We start from the raw sequence: 19,397 nt of genomic DNA, 5'->3' as shown, positions 1-19,397 counted from the left end.
ACACGGCCGGAGATGAGGAAATGTTGACAGAGGGAGAGGCAGAGGTAAAGAGACAAGAGGAAACAAATAAGATAAAGTAATGAGGGACTAAATGAAGAAGAGAGAGAGAGAGTGAGAAAGAGGAAGGGCAGGAGGGAGGGAGGGAGAGAGACAAATTTGAAGAAAGAGAGACAAGAGATAGAGGTACCATGGGGATGCCAAGTCACACTCATTACTTTCCAGACTGCCAGGCAGCTGATTTCTGTCTTAGCTTGAGGGTTCAGCAGCACTCCTCCTGTGTTCACTGTCCCTCAGAGTCAAGCTGCAACATATGGCACAGGCTTAAATAACCCAAAAGAATCACCCAGCACTTTAGTGTGCCCCAGCATCAGAGCAGTCTATATAGTTCAGAATGAACATGGCTGATCAAATCAAGAATCAAGAGGGATTATTTGTAACTACTCATACGCATAATAAGCACTATAGTGTGCAAGGTCAGTAAGACTGTGTTAACAGCAACACAACAACAAGAATGACAATAATACTGGATATGGTTCTTATCCTCTTGTTTATTGTCCATGTCCTTGTTCAGGGCTCTATATTATGTACTTTCAAATAATATAGTATGCTTAAATGTAACTAGACTGTATAGAGACTGTAAGAATATACAGTACTGTATATACAGATGGGTGACAAATTAAACAAGTAAGTTGTTTTAAGGTGTTGGGCCACCAAAAGCCACCAGAACAAGTCTCTACAGCAAGGAACTTTTAGGCTTTTTCTTTTGGTGTGTGTAGGCCAAACTATACTGTATATGTAGATATTATACACAAACTGCTGATAATAACACTTTGAACCTCAAGAAAGACCAGGCTGGTAGGGAGTCGTGTAGGGAAAGTTTGTTCTGAAGAGTCATGGAATACATGTTTATTGTTGTCTATACCTGTCCAGTGTAGCCTTAAATGGTACATACCGGTACATATTGTATATCGTCGCTTTCGGGTGAAAACCTTGTACGTCCAAAGCCAAATTTATTGTGCACACTTCTACTAGCAGTCTCTGGGGCTCTCATATACTGTAGACCACTGTTTCCCAAACATTTGGTCAGGACCCATTTGTGGGTCACTGCCCGATTTTTATGGGTCACGACTTGAGTAAAAATCCAATTTTCTTTTCCTACATGAAAAGAATAAACACATTTAAAAAAAAATATATGTTTTACAGTTATTTAAGAAACAGTTTTGTACATTTTAAAACAAACAAACAAATAAATCCAAGAATTTCCATAAATATAATAAAAATTAAGATGTAGTGAAAATAGCCAATCTACAAGCTCTAGCACCACGTTGAGAGCTTGTAGATCTGCTATTTTCCCTAGTTTAGGTCCCGGGCGAATGTCTAATTTCTCTTTTGGGTCACAGACAGGCTAAAAAGTTTGGTAACCACTGCTGTAGACCATTGGCCACATGAAGTATGAGATCCACATGAGGCCATATCATTTTTAGTTCCATCTTGTTCTTTATCATTCAGCCCCAGTTGGGGTGAGGCATACTTCACATCCATTTGATTGTCAATGTGCATTATTGTATTCATCTGTTAGATAATATATTTAATAGGGTGGACAGCTCTTTTATCATCAGGAGATCAGGAGATAAGATCACGTTGGATAAGGACAAAGACAAGTGGAGGATGCAGTGAGCGACAAAAAGTCTTGTCAGGCTCAGTGCTAACACGCTTAACGAACCAGAGAAAAACACACATGGAAATGGCAAAGCTGGAAAATGAGCAGAGGAAATGAGGGAATGGAAGGGGAACAAGAAATCGTGTGAATCATTTGTTAGCAGGAAATGAGTGATTAGACAGGAGAGAAAGACGAGGGGATGAAGAGAGGCATCGAGAGAAGAGACAAAGAATAGGAGAGGAGAGCCAGGAGTGGGTGGAGGTGAGAGAGCCTTCGCAGTGTGACAAAGATAAAGGTGCAGCGAGAGAACGAGAAAGGTAAGAGAGAGAGAGAGAGAGAGAGAGAGAGAGAGAGAGAGCGCTGAACAGTCGAGACAAGAGAAGGATCAAGTGGGAGTGGGCAGGCAGAACATTTACGGTGTTGAAGAATAGAAAAACTGTCAAAGACAGTGGCTTGAGGGTGAAAAAAAAGATGGACAATCTGCAACAGAAAGAGAGATACAGAGTGGGAGTTGGTGGAAAGCATATTTTTAAAAACTGTTCCCAGATCTATAAAATACATGAATAAAACAGCTACCCCCGGGTCAATGGACCTATTTATTTCTCTCTTTCACTCCTTCAATTTCTGTTTCTCTCTCTCTCTCTCTCTCTCTCTCTCTCTCTCTCTCTCTCTCTCTCTCACTCTCACCAAAGTCTTTCATTTGAGAATTAATTCCTTTCTGTAGAAGGACGGACACTGGCTCATAGCTCCTTCATGCATTATAGATACCCCATTACCACTTGTTGACTTGTGTTCTGGGGCTATGCGTGCACATAAACCTAATCAACGGCATCATCGTTAAGAGTGCGCCAACAGGCCAGGCAACCCCCGCTGATTGGGTTATTTCCGCAAGTAGTTCGTTCGCCTCTAGGCCTTGCAACCTCGAATGTCTGATGATGGCCCCAGATCTATTCTAAGCTAACTCAACAGGGTTAAGCTAATAGCCCATGCTGATGATAGCCTAATCTAATAGCGTTGCGGCTGGAGCACCAGAGAGCCCGAGGGGGAGCTGGGTCTCTTTCCTCCAGACAACACAACAATTAGTCTCCCACCCCTTGCCTTCGCCGGAGTGAAACCAGGAAGTGGCAGGCCTAAGCAGGCCTCTGATTGGAAGCCCCTGGAGACAAGGCGTGTGCCAGCTGGCACTGAGCGCGCGCCAAGCCACTGTGTGCTCATACACTGATGCAAGGGACAATGCGGTGCTGGAACACAAAACAGCTGATTGTCTCTTTTAACAGAGGTGTGTGTGTGTGTGTGTGTGTGTGTGTGTGTGTGTGTGTGTGTGTGTGAACGAGATTGTGTGTGCGCGTGTGCGTGTGTGTGTGTGTGTATGTGTGTGTGTGTGTGTGCGTGCGTGCGTGCGTGCGTGCGTGCGTGCGTGCGTGCGTGCGTGCGTGCGTGCGTGTGTGTTTTGTGTTGAGTGCATGCACAATTTAACACCACTTAGGTAAATATTCCCACCTGAGATAGAAGTGAAATGTGTTTGTGTGTATGTGTGTGCAGTGAATATAGAGTATGTGACTTACTTTGAGCTGATCTCTGGGAAAATCTTGGCCATCATTTAATCCTTCCAGGTTCCCAATGAACTGTGTGCATGACATCCTCTTGCCGATGTTCTGAGAAGAACACAGTCACCATTAGTGTTTATTGGAAAAGCTAAAAAGACAGTGAGATCCACACGTGCTTTGAAGAGGCATAGCTTCAAAAGAATGAAAGTAATCAAAAAGTTAAACACAGCAATAGAAGTCATAATATACCTCAACCTTTTAAAGTTTAAATGGCTTCTGTAGGTTAAAGCATGCTGAGTAACATGATTGTAAACAAGTGAAAGAAAAAAGGTGTTTCAGATGAAAATAACATTGAATTTCCCATAGACTGCAACAATTGCAAAACATTTAGTTTTGAGAACATGAGTGCGCTTAACAATTATAATATTAATTATTATTACTATAATAATGACGAATGACAGCAGCAGCCATGACAATAAGTCACGTAGCATCAGCACAACGATCAGGACAATAATTGATAGTAATGGAGACGACAATGGCAAAAACCTTCCCCAGAATCATGAGTGATGATGATAATGACGATGTTAACAGTGGCCATGATGAAGATAAGAGACACATCGTCCGGGGCCATTCTTTGAATCCTTCCCAATTTCGCCCTTGAGAGCTGCAGGTCTCTCATTTGCAGGCCTGCGTTATCTCACAAAGCAGTGGCGGTTGGCCTAGATTTACCAAAGGGAGGCTTTGACTGTAACAGTAGCGGATTTATGAGGGTGAACAGAGCCAGGCTGGCAGACCTGAAGCCTCGCTTGCGCCTACATGAGCTGAGGGATAACTCTGGGTCTTATGTTTCTCTAAAGCAGTGCTTTCCAAATTATTTTTATTTTTTATGAGAAAATATCCCATAACTTTTTTAAACCTCTCCTAAAAATGTTTAACTTCTCCTTTTGTTATCATGTATGTAATATATATATATATATATATATATATATATATATATATATATATATATATGTGTGTGTGTGTCACCGCTAGATGGAGAATCAGTTAGATCGAGAACCGGAGTGCTAGTCGTGCGGCGCGGGGCGGAACAAACGGTCGCTTTGATCCACAACAACGACAACGACAATGTAGCGTCGGCAGGAATGATAGCGCCTCATCCCACGGTAGGTTAGGGTTAGGGTTAGGGTTAGGCATAGTTTGACTGAGGTTAAGGTTAGGGTTAGGGTTAGAGTTAGTCATAGTAAGCTAATGGCTAAACACAGCTGAGCTAGGCTAGTAGATAAACAAAGAAAGTCGCAAACGAGTGACGTCAGCGACTACACAAGTGAATGGCTTTTGTCGCCATCTCATGGTGATTACGCAGAATTACACAGGTGCGCTGATAAGAGACTATCAAAGTGAATTGATCCATGAACTGTAACATATATATACTGTATTATATATATATATATATATATATATATATATATATATATATATATATATATATACTGTATTATATATACTGTATTATATATATACAAGGATACAACGGGTATTGCACAACTGGACGTCAATATACTTACCGATCCTGTAGATTGGCTATTCTCAAATGGCCTAAATGTATATAGGGGTGGAAGTGGGTAATGTATGTTTTGTAATAATAATCAAAATCTACAAAGTAACTAGTAACTAAAGATTTCAAGTAAACGTAGATGTAGTGGAAGTAGAAGTATTGGAAATTGAGAATACTCAAGTAAATACCTAAAAAATACCTCAAAATTGTACTTAAATAATAAATAGTAAATACTCATGATTGCTTGTACTTACATGACCATGCAGATCAGAGTTCAGCAGCATCAGGGCACAGGTGAGAGTGTGGACTGCATCTAAAGGATGAAATGCAAACCATCTCTTTAACACAAGATCAGAAAACTACTATCAGAAACATCTAACACCTTTAAATCTAAGAGTGCACAAATGTAACTAAATGGTGGTCACATTTGTACAAACTCTGTAATAAATGAACACTGAGGTTTTTGATGGTTTACACTGTAAACTGTAAACTTTACAGTACACCGACTCAGACTAGATTACTATAGACGTGTGAAAGTTGTTAACTTGTCAACCATAGCCACTTTTGTGTATGGCATTGTCGTAATGGCCATGTAAACCTAATTTCCCTTGAGGGTATAAACATTATCACATGATTAACAAATTGATCCATGGAGAAATACAACAGGTCTACTACTAGGATAAGATAAGGTTAGGCTACTTTTAGGATGACCTTATGTGTAATGTCTTGAAATTCTTATGAGCATTTCTCACTGTAGTGTCAGTACATTACAGAGGATGCAGTTATATGTACGGTATTTGTTTATTTTTACTTTCTTTTTCTCAAACCATTTATTTTTTATCTATTTTTCTCCCCGATTTAGGCTTTGTAAATTTTCGCCCCCTTGTGAATAGTCCCTGTCACTGCCAGCCCTTGCTGTTGGGGGTCGACACATGGCCATCTGCTTCTCGTCACGACGTCACCTTTCACGGGGAGGGCGTAACATGCGTGGGAACATGCTCTCTGTCCCAGGTCCGCTCCTTGCTGAACAGGTGCCCTGATCAACCTACAGTATAGGAGTCACTGGTGCATTGACAGAATTCACCCTCCATTGCTAGCTTCCCACCCATGAACATGGCCATTTGTGTTCACTGGAACGCCCAGCCAAGCTGGTGAAGGGCAGGAACTTTATCCCTGTGCCACCCAGACAAAATCTGTACTATTGTTTTAGTTTTCAGGATAATTATCAAACAGTGTAGGTTAAATGTGCACCATCCCATTACTTGAGTCAAAGTACTACTTACTTACTTGCGTCTTACCTAAGTATTCAAAAGTAGGCTGCATTTACATTTAATATCAATGCATTGCTGATTTGCTGTATTGTTTTCACAATGCAACCTCATATAACACTGAAACCACCCACTGACTTGCTTGTAAGACCACTATGCTACACAAAGCCTATAGAAACGCCTGTAAAATCTTCTGCGTAATTTTATTTAACACCTCCCTACAGACACAAAATAGCATGGCAGTGATCTGTGTGTGGTTGTATGTGTAAATGAAGTCATTAGTCAGACAGTGGAAGAATTGCTGTTGATGCAGATTCCTCAGAAATATAAATAACCAAAAAATAAACCAATAACCCTACTTTAACATCACAGTTACACTTCCAGCTTAACAACTGGCCCAATAACACTGCTTCTAATGTGAGACAAACTCAATAAAGTATTCACAACCAAACAAAGCTTTCTAAACGCCCACTCACTTTTGAGTGGGACTGCAGTCAGTGTATACAGTTACTTCTACAGTACTGTCCAGTGTCCATCTCAAATGAGGTGGAACAGGTCTCTTGTGATGAGAATTCTCCGTCTGGTCAAATTGCTCAATCTTGAAGAAATCCTGCTTCAAAGCTATGCTTAAATGTACATTAACAAGTAATTGCAACCTTCAAAGAAATGTAGTGTAGTCAAAAGTACCAAATTTGTAAACGTCATGTTTCCAAAATAATTATAAATAACCTAGAATAACCAGATGCAGCCGTTGTGAGCTTGTAGATCACACTCGGCTGCGGTGCCGGAAGCTCCGTCCAATTTCTGCGCAATGCACGATGGGATGTTGGAAACTTGTGGATACATTCTCACTAAGGCCAACGCCCTCTTTCACGGCCAATCCACGCCCAATTACACCCGCTCTCACTCATAGGCACTAGACGGACAGTACGGAAAATTACACCCACTCGCCGTTCATTGGCTAGGAGCCGTCGCCATGGTGACATTTAGCCTATGTCTATAAGATTGTCTCTGTGTGTGTCTGTTTATGTGTTTGTTTATGCGTCTATGTGTCGCTCGCGGAGCTCACGACCCAAAGTGGGGTAGCTATGGGACTCGCATGAAGACAAAAAAAAGAAGCAAAGCTTTAACTGCCACAAACGTCACGGGCGTCCATGCAAATGCATGGAACCAAATGGACCCGACAAACAGTTATGACGGCCGCGCATGTTTGGATCGAGCGAGCGATTGTGCCTCAAAATACCGCGCCTTGAATACCTTGGATCGGCTGTGAGCGCCCGCAGGGTGTGAGCCTAGAATGAGCCGGGCGAACTTCTAGTGTGAAACATTTGGGGCAGAGGTTCTGCTCTGGCATCCAGGGAGTGTGTGTCCACAGTTTCAAATGGTTCGGGCCAACGGTGCCTGAGATTAGCTGTCCACAGACAGACAGAAGGACCAACGGACAGACATGGTGCAAAACATAATCTCTGAGACAATAAACACTCAAGTAAAGTACAGCGCCCAAGTAAATGTATTTTGTTACTGTCCACCACTGGTATCAAGTAATACAGGGTTCCCCAATTAGTTTTCCCCAAGGGCCGAATTATGTCTAGGGTACCAAGCCGAGGGCCACAACATTGCAGGGGGCGACGGTGGCGTTCCCACTACTCCAGCGACAGTTTTCGTCGTTGTCGGGTGAAAATCTTGTATGTCCAAAACCGTTCGTTTTGAATTTATCATTAAAAAATTATTTAAACTCGTGAAAACAGCCGATCTACAAGCACACAACGCCTCACGGTGCGAGGCGTTGTGTGCTCGTAGATCTGCTGTTTTCACTACTTTTGTGCGACGGCGTTGTATGATTTGCGAAAGAACGTACAAATTTGGAGATACGAGATTTCCACCCGACAACGACGATATACTAGTGTTTTTGCTGCTCTTATACCACCATTATTAGGGGTTGGTGTGGGCCAGACAGTAGCCCCCCGTGGGCCGCAAATGGCCCGCGGGCCGCCTATTGGGTAACCCTGAAGTAATACGTTGTTCCCCAATTGATCTATCCTCTTTACTGGCCTAAAGCGTACCTACCCTCTGATGGGATGACTTTGGGGTTGCAGCGGAGATATCTCCTGGAAAAGTGTGACAGGACTCTCTCCCTCTCCTGAGTCTCCCCCATCAGAGCAAACTGCCTGAGGAAGGTCCTGGAGCAGACAGATAGGGGAACAGCCAGTACGCAGCCTGTGTTCATTTCAGTGGTGGGAAAAGTACTCAAATGTTTTACTTTAGTAAAAGTAGCAATAATGCAATCTAGAAATACTCTGTTAAAAGTAAAAGGCCTCTGTTCAAAATGGTACTTATGGTACTTGAACAAAAGTACAAAAGTATTAGCATCAAAATGTACTTAAAGTACCAAAACTAAAAGTACTAAAATGTTTTAAAATAACAGATCTACAATCTCACAACGCGTCATGATGCGACACGTTGTGAGCTTGTAGATCGGCTATTTTGAAATATCCTATGTACAAAATAGCTCTAAAGTGGTTAAAGTATGGTTTATAATGTAGTAATTGATATCTGCAAAGTCACTAGTAACTAATTATAAATAATTGTAGTGGAGTAAAAAGTACAATATTTGGATCTGAGATGTAGTGGAATAGTATTGGAAATACTCAAGTAAAGTACAGATACCTCAAAATTGTACTAAGTTAATTTAACTCGGAGAGTGCACAAATACTATACACTCTTGGAGTTACAAATGGACCAATTAACGCTGATGAATTGTCTATGTACGACCAGGGTTGGGAACATTACTTTCAATGTGACTTTTTAAACACATTTTAGAACCTACGTAACCGTGCTTTACCAGATCTGATCTGAACGTAACCATGTTGAAGGCTGAAAAGATTTAAGTGATACACATCTCGTGGTTAAGTAACTACAGTATAATCCCAATACAATACAAGTAATCATTTGCTTACTAGTGTACAGCAGATAGGCACACAAACAGAAGGACCTATTTATCTCCAGTCCTCGATCGTCACCAATTCAACTAGTCGCAACTCCTTGCAACAAAACAATTTTAAGGTAAACCGCACCAATGCAACTCCCTGCAACTGCCATTGGGGATAATGGTTGCAAGTAGTTGCATGGCGAATCATTGGTGTGGAGTGGGCTTTAGATTCAACAAGTTTGTAAGGGGGCACTTGAGCAAGGCACGTCACCTCAAACAGTAGAACACTGTGGCTGTATTGGGAATATTACAACTGTGAATATATGTATCAAAGAGCATGCAAAGACCTTCCCCGCATAAATTAAGGTACAAAATCCCCTATGAGTATTAGTGGGGCAATGAATAAATTGACTGCAATCTGTATAATTCCAGATCAAAATGCAAAACCAAGGCTGCCCTCTAGAGAGCAGCATTACCATCTACTGATTATTACACTGATGCTATCAAGATGTCAAGACAGACAGCAACATCATCAGTGAGGACCAGTAAGACTTACTAAATCGGGATAAGCGACCGTCAGGTCGCATACACAAACTTAGTTTAGAAGGCAATGGTAGCCAATCAGGAGGGAATATGGGAAATGGGACAGATCCATGTTGATCACATGACTTTAGAAATACTGTGTACCGCTTTGCATGATTTTAGGGCAAAATCTGTAGGAGCAGTGTCCAAAAATGTGTTTGAAAAAATCACAGTTTGTCTTTGTGATGAGAGTATTTAGTACCATCTCTGTAGGTAGGAAATATCTACCGGTCCGGTACTACAGCCAAAGCAACAATTACTCAAACATTTCACTCCTGATAATAAAAAAACAGACAAGGGCCTACAGACAATTGTAACACACGAATACATAAACCTGTTATGAATATGTGATTGTAACTATGACTATGTGAAGAGTCAACAAAAAAACGTTTTAATATGTAACACAATTAAATGGGTTGTGCTTTCCTTCAGTGATGATCAATAGAGCTAACCAAAGACCTACAGGCTTGTGACCATGTTGTAGGGTGGGGAACTTACCGTAGAGCCTGGTCTATAGCTTGGCCTGTGAAGTTAAAGAAACTCAGGTATTCTTCTGCCACCGTACGGCTGAAATCATTACTGTAGATAGACAGACAGACAGACAGACAGACAGTCAGACAGACAGACAGACAGACAGACAGACAGACAGACAGACAGACAGACAGACAGACAGACAGACAGACAGACAGACAGACAGACAGACAGACAGACAGACAGACAGACAGACTTAAAGGAGTTGTTCACCCCCCAAATTACTTTTTTTCTATTGACTACTCATGCCATGAACTCAAGTCTCCATGGTGTGAGTAATCAATAGAAAAAAAGTCCTTGTGGGGGTGAACTACTAATGAATGCAAATATGAGGGAATTAATCCTGAAACAAAACAAAAACTGACCCAAGAGCAAAATGTCAAAGTCAAAATGCTCAAACACTGGCTTTCGAAGCTCAGACAGTGGCCCCAACTGAGGCTGTCACTCTGTCAGCTCCAGATACAGACTGGAGGCCAAACAAAAAACCTGTTAGATTCCCAGGGTGCATCTGTCAGGAAAGAGGAGACCTTTTAATTCCAAATTCCTTCTCATCATCAGTGCCAGACAGCCACTGACTGACAGGCTGATCCAATGAACTGAGCAGCTGAGGAACACAGTCAAGTCTCAGACTGGCAGAACTAAGATACAATGTAAAGTGACAGGTAGAGGAAATCACAATGGGCCTAAGGCAGTTACAAACTCCATTGGAACAGCCAAACGTTGTTCGGTTCAGCAGGGCTTTGTTCAGTTTGTTTCAAACCCAAGATTATTACTATTTTTGAAAAACCGAAACATAATTATGTCAGTGGTGCTCACATTTTTTTCATGTGAAGTAACCCCAAAATGATATGTATTTGGCCACGGACCCCCATCTCAAAATATTTAGTTCCAGGGACCCCCCAGAAGCAAAATTTGAATTACAAATGTTCGCTTAAAAAAATGTATATTCAAAGATTTGCACACATTTTCACGGCTTTTCAAAAATAGCATATCTACAAGCTCGCAGCACGGCACTTGTGCCGCGCTGTGGGCTTGTATATCTGCTATTTTTCAATAGCTAAAGTATAAAATTATTAAGGCCCCTCCACCTTGGGCCATAGTAACTCGGTCCCACTTTGTGTTCATTGTTATTTTCTACAGAGTTGGTCTCCAAAATCACACAAACCCACTTCATACGATATGTCATGTTCATCTATTTCACTTTGTTATGAACCCAACAAAAACTGTTTTGTTGTAACCAACAAAGCTGTTGACGCACAGATAGTAGTGACGGCATATCATATTGGCTTCTCCTCTACAAAAAGCTTTTCCGACTGATAGATTATTAGTTAACCTGAGCAGACCACTAATAGTAGCACCCATAGTAACATGCCAAACTGAACCTATTAATGGCATTACATTGCCTCACAAACCTAGAACATATTGTTCTAACCCGATCGCTGCCACCCCTGTTGATCTGCCACCCCATATTCTATCCTTTAATTTAATTACTGCCAGTTCTGTTTGGCTCATCACCGGACATCATTGAACCGTTTTTAAGGTGTTTCTTAAGGTACTTACGCAGTGTTTAAATCAGAGAGCAGACACGTGCACGGAGAGTGCACTAGACACTTTACAACACATTAATGATCCCTGATGGTCCCTACTAATTTTGGTGACCCCATGGGCTTAAAGGAGTAGTTCACCCCCAAAATGACTTTTTTCCTATTGATTACTCACGGCATGGAGACTAATATTTTTTTGTTTTTTGTCGCATTCCTAAGACAAAAAATGTATTATAGTAAACTTACCCTGTCGGTTTCCCCAACCAGGGCCATGCATTTGGGTCCCCATCCAGGGCCATGCATTTGGGTCCCCATCCGGAATCAATGGGGGTAAACTTACTATACTATCACATTTTTTGTCTTAGGAATGCGACAAATACAAAAAAAATTATTGAACTCAAGTCTCTATGGCATGAGTAATCAATAGAAAAAAAGTCATTTTGGGGGTGAACTACTCCTTTAATTCCTCTAAGCGCCACCTTTAGGCCGTCATTTCTAAATACACACAAGATCCATTTGCACAAACAATGTCTCAAAATGTAATCTCTGGATTGCCATGAAACTTTCTGAGCTCATTCATGCTCCCTGGAGGAGCAACTTCCGTATTTCAGTGACCCCAAAGCCTTACCTCTAGCTCCACCCTCAGGCCATGTCAACCAATGTTAACTTTGCACACAAGATCTAATCTAATGAATACAATTGCAGTGTGAACCCTTTGGCCAAAATGTTTGGTTGGGTGCAAGGAGCAGCATGCCCTGGTAGGGCTTTCATAGACTTAAAGCAGCACTATGTAATACCACAAAGTTCTGCACGAGTTCAATGGACCTTTTCTGTAACCTTTTCTGTAAACCCCAACCCCCAAAAGTCCAATGAGTTCAATGCCGCCCATAAGAACAGTTATAGAAGCATGTACTGCTGTGCTTACTCTCTCTTACTCTCTTGAGGAGGTATGTGTACATTTTCTACAGCATATAATATACTTTGTGCGTGTTTTCTCTAGGAACTGCATTTCTAGTTTCATTAAGCGTCCCACAAAGCTAGGCCATTGTGACCCTAGGCAACCCTTTTCTCGGGATAAACGGACAAAGCCAGATGTAGGAGCGGTTAGCTCAAAAATACTGCTAGAGTAAGGACAGTTTTGCAAGGATGAACAATTCTGTAATTAAAAAGTGATCATTAATAAGCATAACAGCTCAATAACATCTAATGATTGTAACAACTATAACAACAGCTATAAGTGTAATAATTCCTCACTTCTTGCTGAGGTGGCGCGCCACGTCCGACTTTCTGAAACCGTCCAGGTTGTAGAGACGCTTGGCCAGGCGTTTGGCGGCTGCCACATCGGGACGGGTGCTGCCGTTGGTGAGCGTGTCACTGCTGCCCAGGCCCAGCCTATCGCTGAGGTCCTGATCCAACTCTGAGTCTGTGGCCAAGCGGGCCTTCTCCCTGGAGTGAGACAAGATGTGAAGGGAACAGAGGTAAGCTTTGAGGGACAAAAGTAGCAGCGTGAGTGAGACACAGAGATAGAGATGAACTATTTTACTGCCTATGACGAGCGTGTTCGTCATTTGACGCACCGTCCACTCTGCCACGGCGAGCGTTCGTCAAATCATTATTTGGGCATGGAAGCAAAGGGGGCACGTGATCGCATAGAACAAGGGTCTTCAACAGGGGGTTCGGGATCCCTAGTGGGTCCTCAGAGTTACTACAGGGGGTCCTCCTAATCTTTGTGTGATAGGAAAAAAAAATCTCCTTTTTTATATTAACCACTTGAATACTAGCGTCCATATCCTGAGAACTTAGCCAAAAATAGCAGATCTACGAGCTTGTAGATCGGCTATTTTCGGTAAAGACGTTTGGCGTAGAGGGGAAAAAGAGACTAAGTACAGAGTGAAATGTCAAGTTAAGTATTGACGGTTCAAGTGGTTAAATACGTATCTGAAAACACAAATTGACATGAATCCAAAATACAACGAGGATTGTGCTGTCAAACAATGAAACGATATGGAATCTATGAAGAGGTTGTGGGGGTCCCTGTTTTTTTTTCTCTCTCTGCTTTGTGCTGACTTTGTGTGAAAGCTAGCCAGAGTCAACTGCCTCTATCTCTGCACTGACTTGGCTGACTTTCCCCCAACGCTAGGAGACCCGTGTTGGGCTTTTAACGACAATGAAAATAATGGATGGATAATATTCTATGAATTTTCAAAGGTAAGTGAAAACACTCAGATTTGTTGGCAAGAGCAGAGCAGACGATTAACCTAGCTTAGCATCTACATCGAGCAGTAAAATAGTTAATAAACACTCGTTAAAGCTTTAATAAACCCAATGTTTACCTATATTGATGATGAATAAAATATAGCAAGTCCAATAGAACTCATTCAATCTAATTAATATAAAAACTTTTCCTTGCATTGTCCAATCTGTGTGGTAGAGTATATTAATACAATATAACTTGTACAATTGGAGTGGTTGTATTTTGTCTCCCTGCTCTTCGTGTCAAAGGTCAATCAAAGGAAGGTAAAGGAAGGACACCAACGTTATTTTCTCTATCTAACAATTCCACCCGGCAGATTCGTTACACTGGGTGACAAACTGCATCCGGGAGTTTAATGGAATACATTGGAGTTAATGAGGGCTAGGTGGACCAGCTTATAAACTGGTAAGACCTCAGGGCGACCAGCGACCTCGCCCTTTATCTGGCCAGTGATGTATACCAGTTACCCATATATGGAGACCCCTGGTACCCATATGGAGATCCATGTACAGACATTATATGGAGATATGCTGTGAGAGCCCAAACATGCTTACTCAGTTATTCGTTATGTGAAAGTCCTATGACGTCTATGACAGCTGACATAATACATACAATCCCTTTTATGCCCACACATGGAGATCCCTGTCTGTCACACAGATATGGGCTGTCTTGGCCATATATGGATAGTGTGGTATGTGGCCGATGTGGCCTCCATATACAGTATGGGCAATCCCATATGAAGTCCTGTTAGATATGGTCTTAATTTTGATGCAATCAGGGATCTCCATGTATGGGCATAAAAGGGATTATGTTAGTGTGGTTCCCCTGACATCAGTGAAGGCAGAGTGTGATGTCAGAGCGGCAAACCCATAGGCCGTAAAAATGTGTACACGTCCAGATGGACGGAGTCAGTCACTATTTCTGATCGATCGAGACCTTTATAACACTCGGTCCAGCTAGGAAAATAAAAGAAGACGTATCACACATTGTTTTCTGCCATGTTGCTTTTCAATGTGTACACTGTTGAATTTTTTATAGAGGCATCTACAAAGCACAAAGTAAGTTTATGAACGTACCAAAGTATTGTGAGACTGTCCATCATTGCCAGTCTGACAGCCAAATCTTGCAATACTATTGAGCCTGAAACGATACCGAACAACCTCTGATATGTTCACTCCAACTTTTATATTCCTGAACTGATAATATGACAAACGGGTCGCAATTGTTCAGAAATAGTATTTGTTCATAAGCTGGTCCAGCCAACTCTCATTCACTGCAGTGTATTTCATTTGACTTGCATTCAGTTCAGTTTGTAAAACCATGAGTGTCAACTCATGGCGCAATGAGGCGCATGCCCAGCGTCCAGCTCGTCCCTTCCTTGCCTAGACACAACATCTTACATGAATTTTAGTCAATTTATTCCCAGAGCAAGCAGGCCGGCTCTATTAGCTCAACTAGCCCTTACCCGTTCAAAGATATGAGCTCCAAAATGATGTGCAGTGTGTGGGTTATGGGATGTGCACTGTGCACACAGTATATGAGGGATGGAAAGTAACTTTAACTGGTGCTTGCATGATGTAGGAGCATCAATGTAAGAAACCCGTTTCGTTTAATGGCTACAGACCTGCCTGCACCCCCCCCCCCCCCCCCCCCCCCGTGTGTGTGTGTGTGTGTGTGTGTGTGTGTGTGTGTGTGGGTTTGTGTGTGATTGTGCATGGCCTGAACAACAGCGCCCCTCCCTTAACATGTGTGGTCACAAAAGGTACTGTAGGCTAAATAGAAATAGATACACCATAAAAATGCTAATATACAGCATACGATTTGTGAAAGTGACAAACGGGCTTCACAGTTATGTCAGGTGTGTTCATATGCTGATGATGATGCGATTTCAGATCAATTGCTCCAGCCACCGAGGAGAAACGCTGTGACTGACAGACAGACAGACAGACAGACACTCACTCACTCACTCACTCACTCACTCAGACATTCGCAAAATTATAGTATAGATGGTAAAAATGTCACCACTTGGGGAAGAAACCGGGTAGAAAAGTTGCATAGAGCTGCCTTAAGCATGTGATATCAACTTGAACCAGTGCAGCAGTCCCTTTTTTAGACCCCTTTTGGAATGGATGAAGTAATCCAGGGCTCTTGTACAAAAAAATCTGTTTTGTTTTTGTTTATTTGGAAGAGGGTGCTGCTGAGAGATGTTCACACACAGTTGAAGGCTCTATAGCCATTCTGGTCACGGACGACCAGAGGAAGCAGTGACACTCCGGCTGCTCCGCTTTGTATTCCAAAAAAGCACACAGAAAAAAGCTTCTCCTGAGGGAGCAGAACTCACGCTGTGATCTCTTCACAGTGGAAGAAGCCAAGAAAACCCACAACACAAGGCCCCCTGCTGCCCACACATGGAGTGAACTCTTTATGTGTGACTCAACTGTGACTCAACCTCGCCACAGCAAACAGGAGTTATAGTATCCCAATGTTAGCTTACTGGTTAAGAGATAGCAAAGCTATGGCAGTTCTGCGGTCATTTCTGTCTCCTCAAAAAGACTCCCTATTGGCACAGTACTAGGCTGAGGAACACCGTCCCCATTTCAACTCTGCTGTTCCACTAACCATGCCTATGGGTTCAATAGTCATTCATAGACAAACATAGAAGTTCAGCATACATTTATCTTGCAGCTATAGTATGCTGTATCAGTAACGCAGCAGCGACTGGAGTCTGTTTGTCGTTGAAACCGAAGGCAACTGGGTGACGGAAACACAAAATACTTGCAATAGCCATTCCAGGTAAGAGGTTCGTTCACGGGTGGAGGGAGCTTACCTGTGGCAAGACCGCCTGACCGGCAAATACCTTTCATCTCCCACTGCGGCAGTGCTGCGGCAGCAGAAGACGGAAGGGTTCTTCTCTGCTGTAACCGTCCCCTGCCGGGCAGCATGCCTCAGGCTGGCCACTCGTCCCACCCCAGCACTCCTGGTCCCGGACTCAACATAACCCGAACGCATCTCTGTCCATGGGTCAGTGTGTCACTCCCTGCTGAACTTAGTGCAGCGTTGGTACGGTGCAACACCTGTAGACTGCCTCAGATATAGGCCCACAAGACATTCTTCCAAATGAACTGAGATTCTGAGTGAAATGATCGAGCCTGCTTGAGTCCTTTTAACCCCCCACCCCTCTATTTGCTGTCATCTGATCTTCAAAGTAAAATTTCCTTCCCCCATGTAAAAAAGCGGTTTTGTCTCTCCCCCCTCTCTCTCACTAACTCACTCTCTTTTATTTAGTTTCAGTTCCTCTTTCCACTCCCCTACTCTCTCTCTCTCTCTCTCTCTCTCTCTCTCTCTCTCTCTCTCTCTCTCTCTCTTTCTCATTCCCTCTCCAACTCTCCCTGCCTCTATCGCTGTGTAAACTTCAGCATTGTCCCTCGCCGACCTTGGGTTAGCTTGGCTGCCTTTCACTAGAAATCCCTTTTCCTCCCTCCCTCCCTCCCTCCCTCCATCCAACTCTCTCTCTCTCTCTCCCTCTCTCTCGCTCTCTCTCACCCCTCTTTCCCTTTCCCTAGCTCCAATTACTCAACTCTGCATGTGCATCCTTTGGGCTTTATGTACACAGTGTCCACGGTTTGTGGTGTAAGCCATTAGAGTGCCTAGAGAAAACAAAGGATGCAAGGTGTCAGGGACAAAACTCAGGGGCGTTTTCTCAGGGTGTGCACCTCCACATTGTTCGCCAGCCTTTTTGCAAACGTTGACCATGCTGGTGTCTGTTTACGGAATGCACGTCACTGAGTGAATACTGAGAGATTAACATTGTAGCACAGTATCGCAACCCACCACCTGTTGGTGTTGTCCAATGAAGAGCTACAGTGTAGCACGACACTGCAGAGGTTCTGAAAGAAGCGTCTAGCGGCAGCCCCTGCTTCAACCGTCTATTAGCACAAAACTGGAGGCCTTCCCGGAGTCTGACTATTTTGCACAATGGGCCTCTGTGTCTGTCTACTGGCCCCGACCATCTCAAAAGGTTTTTTCTAGGGGGGGGGGGAGAAATTCCAACTTTTATCAAAGTATGGACAACAAGCCCTCAGAAATATTTGCACTGCTGTTTCTGGAATCCTTTGCTGTAAGGCTGCCAGAGCTGTGCTGGTCGTGAACAACCTGATAACAAAACCGGTGCAATGCAAACATGCGCTTGGAATGAAAGGGTTTTATAGGGAAGCTGAGGTACTTTTTAGGACTCTGGATTTTTGTGTGTCGTTCACTAGGATTTGAGCCTGGATTATGTTTCCTTTTTCAGTGTCACAGGGCCGGTAAGACTTTTCAAGCCTGCACGCGTACACAATCAATCCACTGTTCGATAAGCAACAGAAAACAGACAACGCAGCGGGAATCTTGGCCCAACAACCAACATACTGTACAGTACACAAAGAGACACATGCACACGCACGCACGCACGCAGCAAGCATGCACGCGCGCACACACACACACACACACACACACACACACACACACACACACACACACACACACACACACACACACACTCTGACATGACATGACATGACATGACATGACATGACATGACATGACAGTCGGAATATGCTGGTTTTAAAGTTTGTTAAGCTCTAATAAGTGTTACTGCGCTTTTTGCTGTTCAAGTATAAATTACTCAGTTGCAGAAATTACCATAAAATGTATATGCACATCAGTGCCTTTACCACACAGCAATGTTCAATTTATTCAGATTTATTATGTGGAAGAGGCCAGAGTGCCATTTCATTATCTCATTATACATACACAAAATGGTTCTGTTGCCCTCTGCTGCCATCTAGTGGACTTTACAACAAGGTGACCCTGTGTGGTCACAGTTCCACTGCAGTGTCCTCACACATCATTTATTTAATTTATATATTTAAAAAAACCTTCTTCAGGAACTTGCATACGTTTTTCATAGACGAACCCTTGTCCAACACCCTGATACCCAGTCTGACTTCACCAGCACGGATTCAGAAAGTGACGCTACATACAGCAATGGTGGAGACTCCAGGGAGTTAAATTGTGTATCTCTGACAGTCAAGGTGAGCCTGTTGCAGTAGCCATCTGCCTGTGTCTCATTCACACGCACACACATACACACACGTGCACATGCGTGCACACGCGCATGCACGCACGCGCACACACGCAAGGACACAGAGATATCTGCAGATAAAAAACTCACCTATAGCCACACACAAACACATTTATAGACGCACACACACATACGCACACACATACGCACGCACACGCACACGCACACGCACACACACACACACACACACACACACACACACACACACACACACGCACACACGCACACACACACACACTGCTGGCGGAGACAGCAGAGGACCAAAGTCAGCCTTCACTTTGACCTTCTCTCCAAACAGCTCTGCTCCAGAATAGCACTGCAGAGCTGCTCTGTGCAACACACTTAAAAACGTTGCAAAACATGCCTGAGTAACTGAGTCACTGTTGGCTAAACATCATTGCGTGG

At 43.0% G+C, this 19,397-nt stretch overlaps 1 protein-coding gene across 1 annotated transcript in view; it reads right to left on the bottom strand.

Moving 5' to 3' along the window:
* The window catches only part of LOC308303012 (uncharacterized protein), a gene marked incomplete at its 5' end in the record, with an annotated part of 68,693 nt that overhangs the window by 34,318 nt on the left and 14,978 nt on the right, over nt 1-19,397 (bottom strand). The window contains 6 exons of the mRNA XM_080747331.1: nt 3,226-3,315; nt 5,017-5,075; nt 8,098-8,210; nt 10,040-10,120; nt 12,871-13,062; nt 16,698-16,898. Coding sequence (XP_080603457.1) covers nt 3,226-3,315; nt 5,017-5,075; nt 8,098-8,210; nt 10,040-10,120; nt 12,871-13,062; nt 16,698-16,898 — 736 coding nt within the window. The remainder of the gene's footprint in view (nt 1-3,225; nt 3,316-5,016; nt 5,076-8,097; nt 8,211-10,039; nt 10,121-12,870; nt 13,063-16,697; nt 16,899-19,397) is intronic.

Source organism: Nannobrachium achirus (assembly GCF_963921795.1).
Source record: "Nannobrachium achirus genome assembly, chromosome: 18".
Classification (NCBI taxonomy): Eukaryota; Metazoa; Chordata; class Actinopteri; order Myctophiformes; family Myctophidae; genus Nannobrachium; species Nannobrachium achirus.
This window is presented reverse-complemented; position numbering and strand designations above follow the sequence as displayed.